Source organism: Panthera leo, chromosome A2 (genome assembly GCF_018350215.1).
Source record: "Panthera leo isolate Ple1 chromosome A2, P.leo_Ple1_pat1.1, whole genome shotgun sequence".
Classification (NCBI taxonomy): domain Eukaryota; kingdom Metazoa; phylum Chordata; class Mammalia; order Carnivora; family Felidae; genus Panthera; species Panthera leo.
In genome coordinates, this window is record NC_056680.1 from 162,725,500 (window position 1) to 162,743,509 (window position 18,010).

Here is an 18,010-nt window from a genome sequence, read left to right on the forward strand (position 1 = left end):
ACAAATCTATTCTGGAACAAGGCACGGTGCCAACAATTTCAGTGCATCTCTCAGCTCTGTGTGCCAGCACAGACCTCTCATTGTACACGCACACTAAGTGACAGCAGCTCAGCTCCCCTGAGTCCTTACACTTCTTTACACGATGTTTATGCTCTAACATTAAGTGAGGTATGCCCTATTAGAACACAGTCTGCAGGAGGAAGCAGCATAGCCATTAACCAACAAAATGTCTAACGTTAGGAATGTGGTCACAGAAAAGTTTGTATGTTGTTTACTGAGGTCTAAAGTATGCCTAAGTACAAAACAATGAATAAAATCCAGATTCTTAAAGACACATATAGTTGTTTTATTTGATTGGCAAAGTGTATTATACCCCCCAGAATATAACCAACTCTGATGATGACTTCGCAGCTGGTGCACCTGCTTCGTGAAGCACCTCACTCTGTGGGGTCTTAGAATAAGTAACACCTGTGACAGGTGCTATGCATGAATGCTCTTTTTCTCCCAGACTTAAGTATATAATCGCAAACATATTTTAGACTTTAAATCCCTTATTCACCTAAACACAATCTGACATTTCAGTTTGCCCTACCTATAATTTATGTCTGTATAGTGATTAGGGATGATATGGTTATACATGTAAACACAAAATAATCTTAGCTGAAGATGAAATTATGGTATGGAGATTACGCAATCTAACTGTATTTGAGACTACTTAAGTTCAAGCCTGAGGTAGCTACATTTATGTTCCAGAGAGCTGGAAAAGATTTAATAAAATAGCTTTCACCAGTATTGCTAAGATATAGATAAAAGCTATCAATAAGGTAACTAACAGGTGACATAAAAAAGACGGAATAAAGTATCACAGGGATTTCACAATGAGACTGGAAATTGAATTTACTAGAGGAAAAAATTCCAAAGCATACATGCTCATTGGAAATCCATATACCAAGAAAGAGGCAAGATTTAACAATAAAGATAGGAAAGAGTTATAATTTTCTGTTAAACAAATTTCAAACATTTAAACATTTTCACATAATTATAAAATACTGTTTGGAAAAGAAAGGAAACAAGGCAAAACTGAGGATTACAGATAATCAAGGTAGAGAAATCAAGAAGGACTAACAGATTTCTATTACTGATTATCAGGGCTATACAACTACCAAGAATTTCAAAAGTGTTTGCTGATTCTACTCATGTCCATCCTGAAATAACACCTGAGTGAATCATCTTATAATTCTCTAAGTGGTTTTCTGGTGTAGAAGACACTGAATACTGTTGAACTTTTTAAATGACTTACTTTTTAGTACATAATAAAATACTGTATACTCAGTATTTCTACAGTGGTTTAAAGAAAAAAAAAATTTTTAATAAGAATTTAAAACAAGTAAACTGTCTTTGAAATTTTGAGGAAATACCTTTTGGACTTCAGTGACGCTGGTGGTAAGAGATTTCCCCCCCCCCTCCCCCCCCCCAAAGATCACTAGGATCTAAAGATCCCTTAGATCATCAAGATTATGTAACTTTTAACACAAGCAGAGTAACATTTAGGGAACTTACAACATTTGTTATTTGAAGTAAATACACTGATAAATGTTTAAAAAGTGTATCTGTAGCAAACTTACATCTCTCAGGAGCTTGGTCGATGTGCTCTGGACACAGAAGGAAGAAGTTCCTGAAGTCCTGGAAGGTACCAGCTCCAGCGGCACAAGGATAATGGTACATCTGGGTGCACTTGTCTTCACAGCATTTGATAGTGGCTCCAAGGTGCTTACAAAATGCACATCGCTGAAAGGGGCAAAGGGGAAAGAAATCTCTTTTAAAAACCTAGCAAAGGAGCATTCAAATGTGGGGCTAGGAAGGTATAGAAAAGTCTGTGTACATTACTAGTAAAACAACTTAAACCTCCATGATACTAAGTAAAAGATCTGTTAAAAATAATAAAATCTAAGACACTTAGTTGTGTGCTTGGTATAATACAGATTCATTCTTCCAGTCAAGTTTAGAAAGTGAGATTTCACTTTTTCCACTGATTTTTGTCAAAAACAACTAAAATTTTTTTAAATTAGTAGCATGATTGAAAAGGCAGGTGTCTAGTTGTGGGTTATTTTAACACTGAATCCCACCAACAAGCTAACAAAATGAATCCATACTGTTGGCAAAACCTCTTACTATTTTTTTTAAAACCTCTTACTATTTTCACCCTATCTAAAAATCAACATGAAATGAACCACTCAGAGAACAAGTTAATGAGGGGCAACCGGCGGGCTAAAGGTACACATACAAATCTACACACTTCACTGTAACAATTAGTTTCAAATGTCTTAATAAGAACGGAGATGTGAAGAAAAACAAAGTCGTGTGAGTATCTCCTTCCCCTATTTGTACCTGCCTCTACTCTCTTGCTGGTGGTAAAGCAAAGCAAGTGAGCCCCCCAGAAGGACCACAGGGCAAGCGTAAGGCAACTGAAAGCGTAGGAGGTCAGTACGAACTACCTACAACGCGGCAACGATTCAGCTTTCCCTGAGAATGATTAGTAAACTCTCCTTCCTCCCCCTAAGATCATTCTGGGTACCATTTTCTTTATGGGTCTTTGCTGGGTGGCCTGCACCGTACAGTGGAAAATCTCTTTCTGCAGATGCCCAGCCATCTATCCCGTATAGGCTTCCGTTTTAGCATTCGTGCCACTGCATGAGAATCATTCACTTGTCTTCTCTTTCCCCCCCGTCCAGGATCCTTAAGCAGAGGCACCAGACTACGCAACCTCTGCAGCCGTAGCACTGTGAACGCTGCTGGCCACAGAAAGGTCCTAATAAACAGGTGCTCGTATGCGCATGCGCTAATGGGACTCCACCGCTAGTAACCTCATCGGTAAGTGTGGTTCACGAACAGCCCAACAAACAACTGAAGCCAAATGGGGCACCGTGGGGTAAAACTGAGCCTCGTGAAACAGAGGAAGTTGGTACCATTACTAGGATGATCTTCACATGCTGATACACCTAGTCCACACTCTGCCAGTCTATCAGAGAACACCACCGTTTTACAATTATGATTAATTTAAGCATTTTATATAAGGTGCCATCAAATTCTTCCTTAAAAGCATCAGTCCATGGCATTGCACCAATATAACAAAGTTCAGTGTCTCTTGATGATGAGTCTTCTACACATTCTGAATACAGTCAACAGATGTCTGTAGCTTCTAAGTAACTCATAAACACTACCTATCTTTGTGGCATTTCAGTTGTATGTCATGTCCACAAGTCCACAGACTAATACACATTTCAGTTCTCTTTTTATACTTAGAGGTGTTACTTCATTGAAAGGAAGAAATAAAGCCTTAATTCTCTTCACTGATAAACTGTAACAACCAGCTTTTTCTAAACTTACTTTTATGTCATAACCTTTCAGGGTATCTGTTTAGTATATTAGCAGAACCTAGAGTTAACAACATGTGTAACATCTAAGTAGTCTGAGTATCCTTGTGTCATACTGGAAAGACCAAGAAAATGTGGAAGGAGGAAAGTGCATTTATGTGTCCAACTGATCATTAAAAAGTTTTTGTATTAACTCATAAACATAACAAAATAATTTCAGCTAAACTGCTAAAATCCGTTATTTTTATAGCATATGGCAAGTTGTACAGAGCCTTTTGCACTAAAAATAATTTTGGCAAATAAAATATAATGACTTTTATTTAAGTGCATAATAAGGAAACAAAATAATTTAAATTGATCCTTTTCCCAATGTCTATATCATTTTAGAAACATCAACATGTTCTCTTAATCACATTTGCAATGGAAAATATTACGTGACATTAGCTAAACTACTATGAGAAGCTCTGGAATGTATCCAACATACTAATTTACAATAACATAAAGATAACAGGGAATAAAGGAAGGGAAATAAAATACTAACTGCATTTAAGTGAACGCTTCAAGCCCATCTGTTATAATTACATAGCTAATGAAAGACATTTGGCATTGAAAGAAAATGTATACTTTATATATATGCTGGAATAGATCTTTCTAAACCAAATAAAAAGCATTTGTGAAATTGTATAAAATATGAAAGAATAAATTTCCACAGGGAACTTCTCTAACATCAGCATTCTTGTACAATTCATATTAGAAGTGTAACAAATTATAAACTAAGTAACAATTACAAAGCTAATTAACATTTTGGGAGAGGGAGGTAAGAATAAATAGTTGTTAAGTGGTTTATCAACTGAACAATTTATTTGAATCAATATTTAAAACTCCTAAATAGCATTTTGTTTTTTCTACATTTCAATCATTAAAAAAGAAAAAGAGGAGAGGGAGAGAGAAAAAGAAAAGTGTTATAGTATCTTTTGACAATTGTCCAAGAACACATCCAAGAAGAAACTCTCAATTAGAGTTCACATTGCCAACTGTTAAGTCTGAGAAGCTTCCAAAACTTTTATTTCACTAGACTGAAATAAGAAAGGCTCTCTCAAAATAAATCTATAATACAAAACAGAACAGAATCAACAAAATTTCAGAGATTAAGGTTAAACATGAGTTATGAAACAGTAACATAAGACTTGAGGATATTCCAAAGCTTGTTCAATTAATTATCAAGTATTTACTCCGTATCAACCATGGCAATGGGATGAGTGCTCTAAGAAACATCAAATATTATCAAGTTTTCCATATATCAAACTTTTTGACCTTTACCCAATTTTTCTTCTTGTAAGTCAGCTGGGGTCCTCCCAGAATGCAGAGTAAAGAATGAAGACAGAAAGGAAGAAAAACAGGTAAAATGACATGGGAAACTGATCCACAAAGTCCAATGTCTCTTTAGCAAGAGTACCAGAAGAAAATAGGATTATAATCAGAGAAATTACTCTAAAAGAAAATTTATAAAAATATCTAGTAATAAGAGCTAACATTTATTAAGCATAATTTCATTTAACAGGTGAGGGAGCTAAGCGAGTCCTTATCTCTGTTCCACTGATGTCTGTATCACTACAAAAGCACCGTCTCTTAATACCTGTCACATTGCCCTCCTAAATAGATAATACCCACTTTGGATTAAAATGTCTCACACTCAGAAATACTGGCAAAATTTTAAGATGATAAAGATAAAGGAAAAATTCTAATAGCCTCACAAAAAACAGGTCATCTACAAAGAAAGGAAAATCAGTCGTTACTTCTCACTAGCAATACTGAATGCAAAAACAAAGAAAAGCAGTATCTTCCAAGGTCTATAAAAAAATAATTTGAAGCTAAAATTTTAATACGTGCTAAGTTAACATTTAAGTCCATGGATAATAAATGTAAACAGGTTAAATTCCCAATTAAAAAACAGCAACTTTCAAAATATGCAAAACATATTTTGTATATACACATAAATTTTATTTACGTGTACGGGTGTGTGTACGTATATTCACACACGTATACACATGTTTGTGTGTATAGGAACGTGTGCGTGTGTGTGTGTGTGGCACAGTGACATACATAGGAACGTGTGTGTATGAGCACAGTGACACAGAAAATTCAAAAACAAAGAGCTGGAGGGAAAAGCACAAATATTATCAAAAAGAAAGCAGCTACAGCAAAGAAACCTGGATCCAAACCAAAAAGCAAAGGGCAAAGATAAAGTTCACATTAAAATAAGTCATATGTTAAAAATTCCAACAGAGTAACAGTCATCAAAGTTTACATACCTAATATGAATTTCCTTGACATATAAAAGCAAAACTGAAATATGTATATGAATAAATTGGACTTTAATATAGCTCTCAGAAACAAAGCTATACACAGATATGAAATAATGATAAAGAATTCAGTAACAATCAAGTTTGATTCTAATTTACACACAGAAACACAGAGCTCCATAATCCCAAACTAGAGAATATATATTTAAATGTACATAGAATTCTTTTAAATTCATTAAAATGTCTATAAATTCAAAAATTCAAATATTTCCTATGTCGTATTCATAAAAGCAGGTGTGTCCTAACCCCAATACATTAGTAATTATGAATTCACAACATAAACTCAAAATCTATCCACCAGAAAATTTTAAATCAAAGGAAAAGAACATATTATTTTTGAAATGATTGAATAAGAAACATGTCAAAATCTTTGAGAAGTGGCAAATTTGGTTAAGAAAAAAAATAGAGCTTGAAAAATGCAAAACTCGAGACCAAAGAATAAAAATAAATGAAGCTAAATTTAAAAACTGGAGCCAGTAAGAATCAACATATAACGCATACGATTAGACATCTCAGGAAGTTAAACCCACCCTAATACCACGTTTAGGAAGATGTTATTAATGAGATTCAGGTCTCTACCAAAAGAATTAGTGCTTGCTTTAGAAAAATATGCTTAAAAGAGAACTGAAATAAAAATCAATCTATCAAAACATTTTATATATAAATGGGCTTAAATGACTATCTTAATTAGTGATCTGTTGTTGTTCTGGCCCAGTTAATTATTCTGGTTTGTACACTATCAAACATACATTTCTGATTGAAACATCTGCTAAAAAAGAAAAGAAAGGAAAGGAAAGGGAAGGGAAGGGAAAGGGAAAGGGAAAGGGAAAGGGAAAGGGAAAGGGAAAGGGAAAGGGAAAGGGAAAGGGAAAGGAAAAGGAAAAGGAAAAGGAAAAGGAAAAGGAAAAGGAAAAGGAAAAGGAAAAGAGGGAGAGAGAGAGAAGAAAGGAATTAAATAACATTACAAAATCAAAATTGTACATTACAAAATGGACATTGCTATGAATGAGATTTTTCTCCTGCCACTATCTTTCCCTTCTGACCCATCTTCCTCACTGCTGTCACAATGGTCTTTTTAAGGGGGTCCCTGATACCTCTGGATCAGTTCCAAAACTCCTCAATATGGCGTGTGTTAGGCACACTCGTAAAAAGCCTGCATTCCCCACTCTCACCCCAAGATGTCTCACCCTAATCCAGAGACTGGTAAAGAAAATATGATGAAATATCATGCCAGCGATTATAGTATTTTACATGGCAAACGGATTTTTGCAGATGTGATTAAGGCTGCTAATCAATTGATGCTGAATTAATCAAGGAAGAGATTAGTCTATTCGAATTACACAGTTCCTTTAAAAGCAGAGTTTTCTCCAGCTGGTGGCAGAAAGGAAAGTCAGAGAAACTCAAAGCCAGTGAGGATTCGCTACATCACTGCTGTCTTTGAAGACAAAAGGAGCCACATGCGAGGTGCAGGAGTGGCGGCTGTGAGCTGACGGCAACCCCAGGCCAAATGGCCAATAAAGAAATGGTGACCTCAGTCCTGCAACTGCACATAACTGAATTCTACCTGGACCTAAATGAGTTTAGAAGACTATTCTTCCTCAGGGCCTCTGCATAAGCACCCAGAATGGTAGACATCTTGTAGGACCCTAAGCAAAGAGCACCACTGAGCCTGCCTAAGCCTCTGACCTACACAAGTGTGACCTCATAAACAGGGGCCGTTTCCAGCCATTAAATTTATGGTGATTTGTTATACAGCAATAGCTCACAAGGCCCTGTGGGTTAGGTCTCTGCCAAATCAGTAGCGTATTTTTAAGAAATTTTTTATAGAACACTTACATTACACAATGGCTTTACTCAAAACTATGAAACCAAAGAGTAAATATTTTAAGCCCGAACGTAGTAATGAAGCTGCAAAACCTAAGATAGACTCTCCTGAGATGAGCATTTCCGAGCCAAGCATTCTGAGTACACAAACGTGCCCTCCATCAGTTGGGTCAAGGAAACAGTAAATTCTCTAGTTGATAGCAACATGCATAAATCAGAAGCCCTAAACAAATACCCATGATAGCTATAATCTCCAACAGAACCATAAACAAAAACATGAATAACTTTGAGTACATAAAACTTTAAAACTTTTATATGGTGAAAACCATACTTATCTCAGAAAAAAAAATCAAGTGACCAAAAAAAATTTTTTTAAATAACCTGCAATTTGAATTACAAATGTCTGGTATCCCGGATATATAGAAGTAAAGCTTATAAGTTACAAAAATGAATACAAGCTAAAAATAGACAATGACATGTTACAGACTCACATAATTTAGGGAAGACACAAAGCTGGCCAATGAAACATAACCAGGCCAAGCACCTTATAAGAAATACTTTATTCAAGCCACCATTTTAGGTGGATACCATTCTATCGTTTTACAAATGAAGCTCAGTGATGTCAAATTCCTTGCCCACCCTTACAAAGCCAGGAAGTGAAAGAGGAATTGAATCTGAGGAATTCCTAATTAGTTCGATATGGATAATTAATGCAAATTCCACTAAGTGACTACAGGAACACACTGAATATTTTGTCTCGCTTACATCCTCACTCTCACTTAGGTTATAAGGAAAGGAGGTAGTCACTTTGGGATTTGAATTCCATAAAATATTAATCCTCACTGACTACCAAAAGAAATACACTGGAATGTACATAAAACACAATTCTTAATACTCTCAAATTAAAACGCCCCAATGCCCAACAGTAAAATGCATAAACTCAGTACTCCAACAACAGAATACTCCCACCCAGCCATGAGAATAAAATGAATGACAATTACAACAATTTGGTTAGTTGCTGGTTTTACATAATGATATGTAAAAAAAGAAAACAGTACTTATTGTATGAGTCCAGTTTTATAAATGTAAAAACAGGCAAGACTAATTTATAACGTTATTAGTGATATTAATACTTGCCTTTGGGGAGTGGAAAGCAGTGACCAAAAGGAGGCATGAATGGAATTTCTGGGGTGTTACTACTAGTTTCTTGAACTGAGCTCAGTTTACGGGAATTGATCTTAGGGGTGTTTTTAGAAATGTATGCCTATCATAAGTACATTTTGCTGTGTATGTATCATACTTCAGTAAAAAGATTTTGAGAAAATTAAAAGAACTTTAGGCAAAGACTAACTTGTCAAGGGAAAATATTTGCCCTTTTATTTCTCACATGAAATTCTATATACTAGTACCCCACCTGATGGTATGGATAGCTGGATTAAAGTTTATTCTTCTCCACTACCCCGTAGTATATTAAGGTATCGGCTAAGAGAATCCTATGGATGAATGATGCACTGTAAATCTAATTCTAACATATTTGTCCTTAGCATGCCCCCTCCAAAAACAACAACAACAACAACAACAACAACAACAACAACAGACAGGAAAATGGGGAAGGAAAAGGATGCCTATATCTACCACATAAACCGTCTATTATTTGGTTATTACTAAGAGCCCAAAGTGAGCAGTACATTATCAATCATGCTGTAACAATAAGACTGATTGAAAATTAGGATATGTGAAACATTTTAATTTCAACGTAAGTTTAACATGATTATTAGAGTTAGTAAGATAGCACGGTATATTCTAGAAGAGTTAAAAACTTCAAAAAGAATTTAAAAGCTTTTACAAGTATAAGTAAACACAAACATAGGATGATTAATGTTAACTGGATGCATTTAAATCATGTCCTTTAGGAACATAAGAACAGATATATTTGCATGGTCTTTGGTTCAAAGCTTTGATGTTGATTAGATTTAACCCACATTTAAAACTACCCAATAGAATGAGGGTATCCAAACAGAAGTTATATTTATAAAAGTTAAATATATCCACACACAGAGTGAATACAGGTGAACCAGATTCTGGATGAATGAAACCCTTGTACCTGACTTTGGAAACCAAACTGTTTTCCGCCTGTCTCACAGAGAAGTGACAGAGGAGACTTTCACTACTGCCCACTGACAACATGCTACTCCCCAAGGATGCACATTGGCAAACATTATTATCACAGAAGTAGCATCAGTAAAAATATTGACATAAACTAAAATGCTTGTAGCAGCTGAATGATGTCTCAACAGTATTTACATCATCACAGCAAATAGGGTCAAAAGATGATGGCAAAAAGCAATGAAAATATTAAATCTCATTACTGATCTACTAGCTTTAGATGTTTATTTGAATTTCTTTTATATTACTTATTTATTTTTAGTAATCTCTACACCGAATGTGGGGCTCACACTGGGGCTCAAACCCACAACCCCAAGATCAAGAGTCACCCGTTGTTTCGACTGAGCCAGCCAGGCACCCCCTTTGGATTTCTTTTAAATTGATACACAAAATAAACAATAATTTTCCTTTTTCTTTCAGTAATTTTTTCAGTTAGAGAAAAAATTAACTAAATTTGAAAGAAGATACAATTATAGATTAGATAATGGAATAAACATTTTTTAGGGGTGCCTGGGTAGCTCAGTTGAATGACTATCTGACTTCGCCTCAGATTATGATCTCACGGTTTGCGGGTTTGAGCCCTGCATCAGGCTTTGCGCTGGCGGTGCAGAGCCTGCTTGGGATTCTCTCTCTCTTCCCCTCTTGTACACTTCTCCCACTTGTACACTCTCCCACTTGTACACTCATGCTCTCTCTCAAAATAAATAAGCTTAAAAAAATGTTTTAAGATACGTTGGGGCGCCTGGGTGGCGCAGTCGGTTAAGCGTCCGACTTCAACCAGGTCACGATCTCGCGGTCCGTGAGTTCGAGCCCTGCGTCGGGCTCTGGGCTGATGGCTCGGAGCCTGGAGCCTGTTTCCGATTCTGTGTCTCCCTCTCTCTCTGCCCCTCCCCCGTTCATGCTCTGTCTCTCTCTGTCCCAAAAATAAATAAAAAACGTTGAAAAAAAAGATACGTTATAAAAACCTACTGAGTTAAACTGAAAAATATCAATATGAATGCGTGATTTTGAAAAATATCTTTCCTATGTGCAGTTTATTTTTGACCAGGAATCAAGATAATTCAGAGGAATGATAGTCTTTTAGAATATGTCGCCAGGACAACTGAATACCCACATGGAAAACAAAGAACCTTGCACCTTATATCACACATGTAATTTAAGTATAAGATGAATGAATAACCTTACGGTATCTTTGGAATATGAAATAATATTTTTATATAAAGCATACCAGGCATAATCCATGAAAGAAAACATTTACAAATTGACAAATGACAAACTTCATCAAAATTAAACCCTCTGCTCTTGAGAAAACAAGTCGCAAATGAGGCAAAAATATTCACAAAATACATCTCTAACAAATGCTTTCTATGAAGAATATACAAAGAACTCTTTTAACTCAACAATCAATTGGAAAAAGGGATGCATGCAAAAGATTTGAGCAGACACTTCCCAGAAGATATAAATTGGCAAGTAAGTACATAAGGATGTTCAATTTCAAGCAAACCTAAAAGGCAACCGACAGAATGGGAGAAGGTATTTGCAAAGGACATATCAGATAAAGGGTTAGTGCCCAAAATCTATAAAGAACTTATCGAACTGAACACCCAAAAAACAACCCAGTGAAGAAATGGGCAAAAGACATGAATGGACACTTCTCCAAAAGACATCCAGATAGCCACCTGACACATGAAAAAAATGCTCAATATCACTCATCATCAGGGAAATACAAATCAAAACCACAATGAGATACCACCTCACACTTGTCAGAATGGCTAACATTAACAACTCAGGCAACAACAGATGTAGGCGAGGATGCGGAGAAAGACGATCTCTTTGGCACTGCTGGTGGGAATGCAAACTGGTGCAGCCACTCTGGAAAACAGTATGGAGGTTCCTCAAAAAATTAAAAATAGAACTACCCTACGACCCAGCAATTGCACTACTAGGTATTTATCCAAGGGATACAGGTATGCTGTTTCGAAGGGACATATGCGCCCCAATGTTTATAGCAGCACTATCGACAATAGCCAAAGTATGGAAAGAGCCCAAATGTCAATCGATGGATGAACGAATAAAGAAGATGTGGTGTGTATATATATATATATATATATATATATATATATATATATACAACAGAGTATTACTCGGCAATCGAAAGGAATGAAATCTTGCCATTTGCAACTACAAGGATGGAACTAGAGGGTATTATGCTAAGCAAAATTAGTCAGAGAAAGGTAAATATCATATGACTTCACTCATATGAGGACTTTAAGACACAGATGAACCTAAGGGAAGGAAAGCAAAAATAATATAAAAACAGGGAGGGAGACAAAACATAAGAGACTCTTAAATATGGAAGACAGACAGAGGGTTACTGGATGGGTTGTGGGAAGCGGGATGGGATAAATGGGTAAGGGGCATTAAGGAATCTACTCCTGAAGTCATTATTGCACTATATGCTAACTTGGATGTAAATTAAAAAAAATAAAATTAAATAATAAAAAATAATAAATGAAAACACTAAAAAAAAAAAAAAAAAGATGTTCAATTTCACTTCTCATCAGGAAATACAAAAATCAAGCCCACAATGAAATATTATTAAACACCAACCAGAATGGCTGAAAGTTAGAAAACACTGACAATAACCAGTCCCAGAAAAATGGAGAGCAAATGGAATTCTCTCACATCTTACTGGTAGTATTAGAAAAATAGGCAAATACTTTTGAAGAAACTGTCAAACTATCTTCCAAAGTTAAACATACTTTCCAAGAAATCAGTAATTTCAGTTCTAATTATTTCCACAAGAAACCAAAAAGATACATCATATTGCATACATGTTCATAGCAGCTTTATAAATAATAGCCACAATGAGTAAGAAATCTTTCAGCTGGTGAATGGATGAATCTCAAAACCACTGTGTTAAGGACAAAAGCCAGACAGGAAATATTTCATACTATATGATTCCCTTCATATATTAATCTGGGAAAGGCAAAACTAAGGAAGAGGAGCAAATCAGTCACTGCTGGAGCTAGAATGATAGGAGGGACAGAACACAAAGGGTCATAAGAGAACATTTTGGGATGAAGGAAATAGTCTGTATCTTGATTATGATACATATATGACTGTATATACCTCTCAAAACATATTCAACTTGTCGTATGTAAAATATACCTTAAAAGAATGACTCTCACACAGAAAAAGAACCTCCAAATTTATTGGGTAATGAATCACAGACAGACTAGTATCAGAGTTAACTTTCTTAAAAATAAAACTTGTAAAATCTCAATTAAGTATACTGGCAGTCACTTATGAACAACTAAAAGCAAGATGGGATGGAAGGACATTTGATGCCTGGATGAAACACATCACTGGCTAAGATTTGTGTTTAAACATATTTTTAGCTAAGGGTATTTCCTCACGAGCACAGAAAGGGGGAGAGTGGGACCAGACCTCAAACAGAAAGCTGCAGTCTTACTGAGGCGAGAAGACAGAGGACATCCTCAGTGCTAGAGAGAATGGAAACTGAGGGAAACCCTTGAAAGGAGGGAGCACCCAGATCAGAATAAACTCCTACACTTCTCTTGTACCCCTAAAATGTACCTTCACAGAGAGACTCTGAGCAGCTCAGGGAAAGCACCACCTGAACTGCAAAAAGAACTCAGCACAGATTTCTGACGCCAAAGGCTGACATGATCTAGTCTGAAGTGTAAGTACAGCCATAATAAAAGTCTTCCAGAACACACCTTGCCATTGAACAGAACAACGTAAGAGAATCCAGTATTGGTAACCCATCACCTAAAATGTGCAGCCTACAATAAAATCCCTGCACATGTGAAAAGCCAAAAACAAGAACATGGGACCCATGATGAAGAAAAAAAGAATATTCAAACAGAAAATGCCAAGATGCAGAAAGACCTTAACGCGGCTACTGGAAGCACGCTCGATAACATACAGAAAAGGCCGGTCACAGCCAGGAGCAGCGTAATCAAAGAGACGTGAGAATTATAAAGTGAAAACCCAATGGAAATTCTACAACTATGAATTGAGGTAAAAATGTCAATGGATGGGTTTAACAACAGATCGGATACGACAGAGAAAATGGTCAGTGACCTTGAAATTAAATGAATCATTTATCCATTCCGAGGAAGCTAAGATTATCAAAAAAGAAATTAACAGAACCTCCGTAACCAGTGGGACAACACCACTGGTAATAACATGCACGTAATTGAAGTTGCATGTAATTGAAAAGGAGACAGAAAATGGGACAGAAAAATAAGAAATAAAGGTCAAACTTTTTATAAACTTGGTGAAAAAAAATCAACTTACAGTTTTAAGAAGTTCAGTAAACCCCAAGCAGGAAGAATACAAAGAAAATCACACCTAGGCACATCCTAGTCAGACTGCTGAAAACCAAAGATAAAGAGAAAATCCTGAAAGCACCGAGAGAATAATCAGAACATTATATACATGGGAGTAACGCTACTAAGGACACCTCATTTCTCATTAGAAACAACAGAAGACAGGAAATAATGCAAGAACCTCTAGTAAATGCTCCAAGGAGAACACATCGACCCAGAACTATGTATTCAGGGGGAAAACGTCTTCAAAACTGAATGCAGGCTTCCACCTCCAGACAAAATGAGGAGATTCACCGACATTTCACACACAGTACAGCCACAGACCTTGAATACAACACAGAAGACAAACACAAGAAGACATTAAAAGGTAGAGAGACAGGGCACCCAGGTGGCTCAGTCTGTTGAACATCTGCCTCTTGATTTTAGCTCAGGTCATGATCCCAGGGTCGTGGGATCGAGCCCTGAATGGGGCTCTGTGCTGAGCACTGAGCCTGCTTATGATTCTTTCTCTCTTCACCTGCCCAACCCCACCCCTTAAATTAAGAAAAAAAAAAAAAAAAAAAGGTACCCAGAAGGTGGCAGGCCACCTAGGGCCTCAGGCACCGAAGAATGAAAAAGTATAACTTCCCTAGGTTTACTTTCTGATTCGTATACAGAAGAGGAGGTGCTAAAGAAGCCAAGAACCAGAAACACTAACAGATACACAACAGAAAGAACCAAGAAATACCTGCTGTCTCTACCCAAAAGAGTGGGAAAGCAGCAGTCTAGCAAGACAGAAAACTGTTAGATGATGACCAACCTCTCTGAGCCAAAAGGAACCCAAATCCTACATCCGTCAGCAAAAGCCAACGAGAACCCAGACACCCCCTCCCCCCATCAGACAGGGCAGTATCAGAGAAGGCTGGATTGAGAACCAGGACATTCATACCCACTGGACAGGAACAAGGCCTCCTCCTTCCATCGTATGAGCGGAGAGAAGGCAGGGAACCTGGAGCTGAACACCCACACAGTGAAAACGAGGTGTCCCTAACCCTATCCCTCCCCACTGGGGTGGTGGCAGGGGACACCCACTGGAGAATTGGAACTTAAAGCACTGCCCACGGCTAACAAGCCCACCCTCCTACTCCCACGGGAGTGTCAGTGGGGACCAACTGAAAAGCAAGAAACTTCTAAGCCAGGGTGACATCAGCAAAGCATAGAGGAGGGTCTATAAACTCTCTCCCTTGTGCAGTAGTTACTAGAGGCCCCTCCCCTCACTGGAGTAACTTCCCACACACCTGGGAGTAACAAAGCAGTGTTGCGCCTTTTGTTATTTACCCCCAAAGCACCGTTTTGGCCAAAACCTGCTTCAGATAAAAGGGGGCAGAGTATTAAATATTATACAGAGTTTCATAATAGAATACTATACACATAAAGGGCTTAATCGAAAAATAACTTGTCATACCATAATAGAAACCATTTCAACAGGAATGAGAAAAGATCATCAGTAAATATGAACATATATGTGACGACATGTACGTTACAGGTACTTCCCAAATACTTCAAAGTATATGTTATAAAACTGCCTCACCAAAAAATTATGAACAAGCTGGATGCAAATTAAAAAAAACATGAAGTTTCAACAAAGAAACAAAGTCTTGGCCAAGAAGTAGGAGACATCATGAAGAACAAATAACTCTAAAACTGAAAAATACACGTATGAGCACAAATAAAGAACTGAAAGGGCTTAACAACGGCATGGAGAGACTACCCAACTTGAACAACGGAGAAAATGGACTAATAATGATTTAAAATGACATCTTTACCATAAAGTAACTTTTTATTATGTATTTGGTCTACATCAGGACTTTCCATCCTCTTCTAGCAATCTATTTATGAATCTAATGCCACGGTTGTAATTGTAGGTTTCCAGTATGTTTTTAACATCTGTAAGGGCTGCTACCCCTTTGTTTTTCTTTACTTTAAGGATGTTTACAGCTGTTTTTATTTTTATTTTTCCTATTGAAATTTGAATCTCAAAAAATCACATTAAGTTTACACATTAAGTTAGGAGACGTGCTTCTATTCTCTTTGCTTCTTTTATGATGAAACATCACACACATAGAGAAGTGTATTTTTATAATGTAAGCAATCATCTTTATATGTATTTTTAACTTTATTTTTGAGAGAGAGAAAGAGAGAGAAGGAGCGTGCATGTGCGCGCACAAGCAGGGGAGGGGCAGAGAGAGAGAGGGAGACGGAGAATTGAAGCAGGCTCCAGACTTCAAGCAATCAGTACTGAGCCTGACACAGGGCTCAACTCACAGACTATGAGATCATGACCTGAGCCAAAGTTGGGACACTTAACCGACTGAGCCACCCAGGAGCCCCAATGTAAGGGATTATTAAGAGAGCATCTGTGTATCAACACATGGGGTAACATTAGGAATCCTGCGGGTAAAACCATTTATAGGATTATTCCAAACCTGTCCCCGTAGGTAAGCACTATTATGAGTTTTGTAGTAATTAATCTCTTGTTTTTCTTCAGATATCTTAATTAGCTACATAATTTCTCTACACAGTATAATTTAGATATGTTTGTTTTGAACTGCATTTAAATGTAAGCATACTATGGGATTTTTTTGTGACTTAGCTTCAACCCAGCGTACCTTTGTGGGATGTACACTTGATTTCTGTACCTGTAGTTCATGCATTTTCATTGGATACACACATCACAACCTAATTACCAATAATTTACACTGCTTCCAGTTTGCAGCTATCGTTAAAGTTTTTTAGTACTATCCTATACATTCTCATACATGTATCCTGACATACATGTGCAAATATTTTTCTAAGGGGGAGTTCTCAAAGTGGGGTCTACAGACCTCTGAGGTGAATACATTCCTGATTTTCAAGGGACCCATGAGGCCAACGCTATGTTCATAATAAGACATTAGTTACCATTTTCATTCTGTTGATATTTGCATGTGGTACAAAAGCAATGGGGGGATAAAACTCCTGGTGCCTTTGCAGTAACCAAGGCAGCGGCACTAAACTGTACTAGCAGTCATCACATTCCCAACTAGCTCTACAATTGCACTAAAAATAAATAATGTTGGTTTCATTTAAGAATATCACTGATAAAGGGGCGCCTGGGTGGCTCGGTCGATTAAGCGTCCAACTCTTGATTTCTGTTCAGGTCATGATGTCACAGTTTGTGAGGTTGAGCCCACACTGGGCTCTATGCTGGCAGCGTGGAGCCTGCTTGGGATTCTCACTCTCCCTCTCTCTCCCTGCCCTCCCCCTGCATGCAAACACACGTGCTCGCACACAAGCTCTCTCTCTCACCCTCTCTCTCAAATAAACATTAAAAAAAGTTTAAAAAAAGAATTGTCACTAATGAAGCAGTAAAATTATTAAATTTCAAAATTTCAATCCATAAATACACATCCTTTAAATATTTGTGTGAGAAAATGGGAAATAAAGCATTAAGTCATTCTGCTGCACCAAAGTATGAAGGCTTTCCGGAGGAAAAGGCACTTCTGTGGTCATTTGATTGGTAAACTGAAATACCTGCTTTTTTCATGACACGCAATTTTTACCGGCAAAGAAAACTGACAAACAATGATCACTGAGGCTTGATTATTTGAAAAATATTCCTTCAAGAATGGATACAGTGAGCCTACCACTCCAAGGAAAACAACTGAGGATATTTATGGCCAATGACAACATTTAAAATACATATACCCACCATAGCAAGGTTGACTCCTTCCCAATACTTAGACTTTTCTAAGGAAATCAGGGTTACAATAACAAATGTGAATTTTGTTATTAAAATATGGCAGCAAACTTTTTCTGAAAAGCACAAGAAAACAAGTACTTTAGGGACATCTTTGCGGAATAAGAAGCAAAATCAAGGATATTATGTGGACTTAAGATATTGTCA

General features: G+C 37.0%; 1 protein-coding gene across 23 annotated transcripts in view; it reads right to left on the minus strand.

Annotated features, from left to right (window-relative positions):
- Nucleotides 1–18,010, minus strand: part of KMT2C (lysine methyltransferase 2C) — a 283,726-nt gene that overhangs the window by 126,939 nt on the left and 138,777 nt on the right. For all 23 annotated transcript variants that reach the window (XM_042927176.1, XM_042927161.1, XM_042927160.1 and 20 more), the window contains one exon: nt 1,626–1,788. In XM_042927176.1, the coding sequence (XP_042783110.1) occupies nt 1,626–1,788 (163 nt within the window). The remainder of the gene's footprint in view (nt 1–1,625; nt 1,789–18,010) is intronic.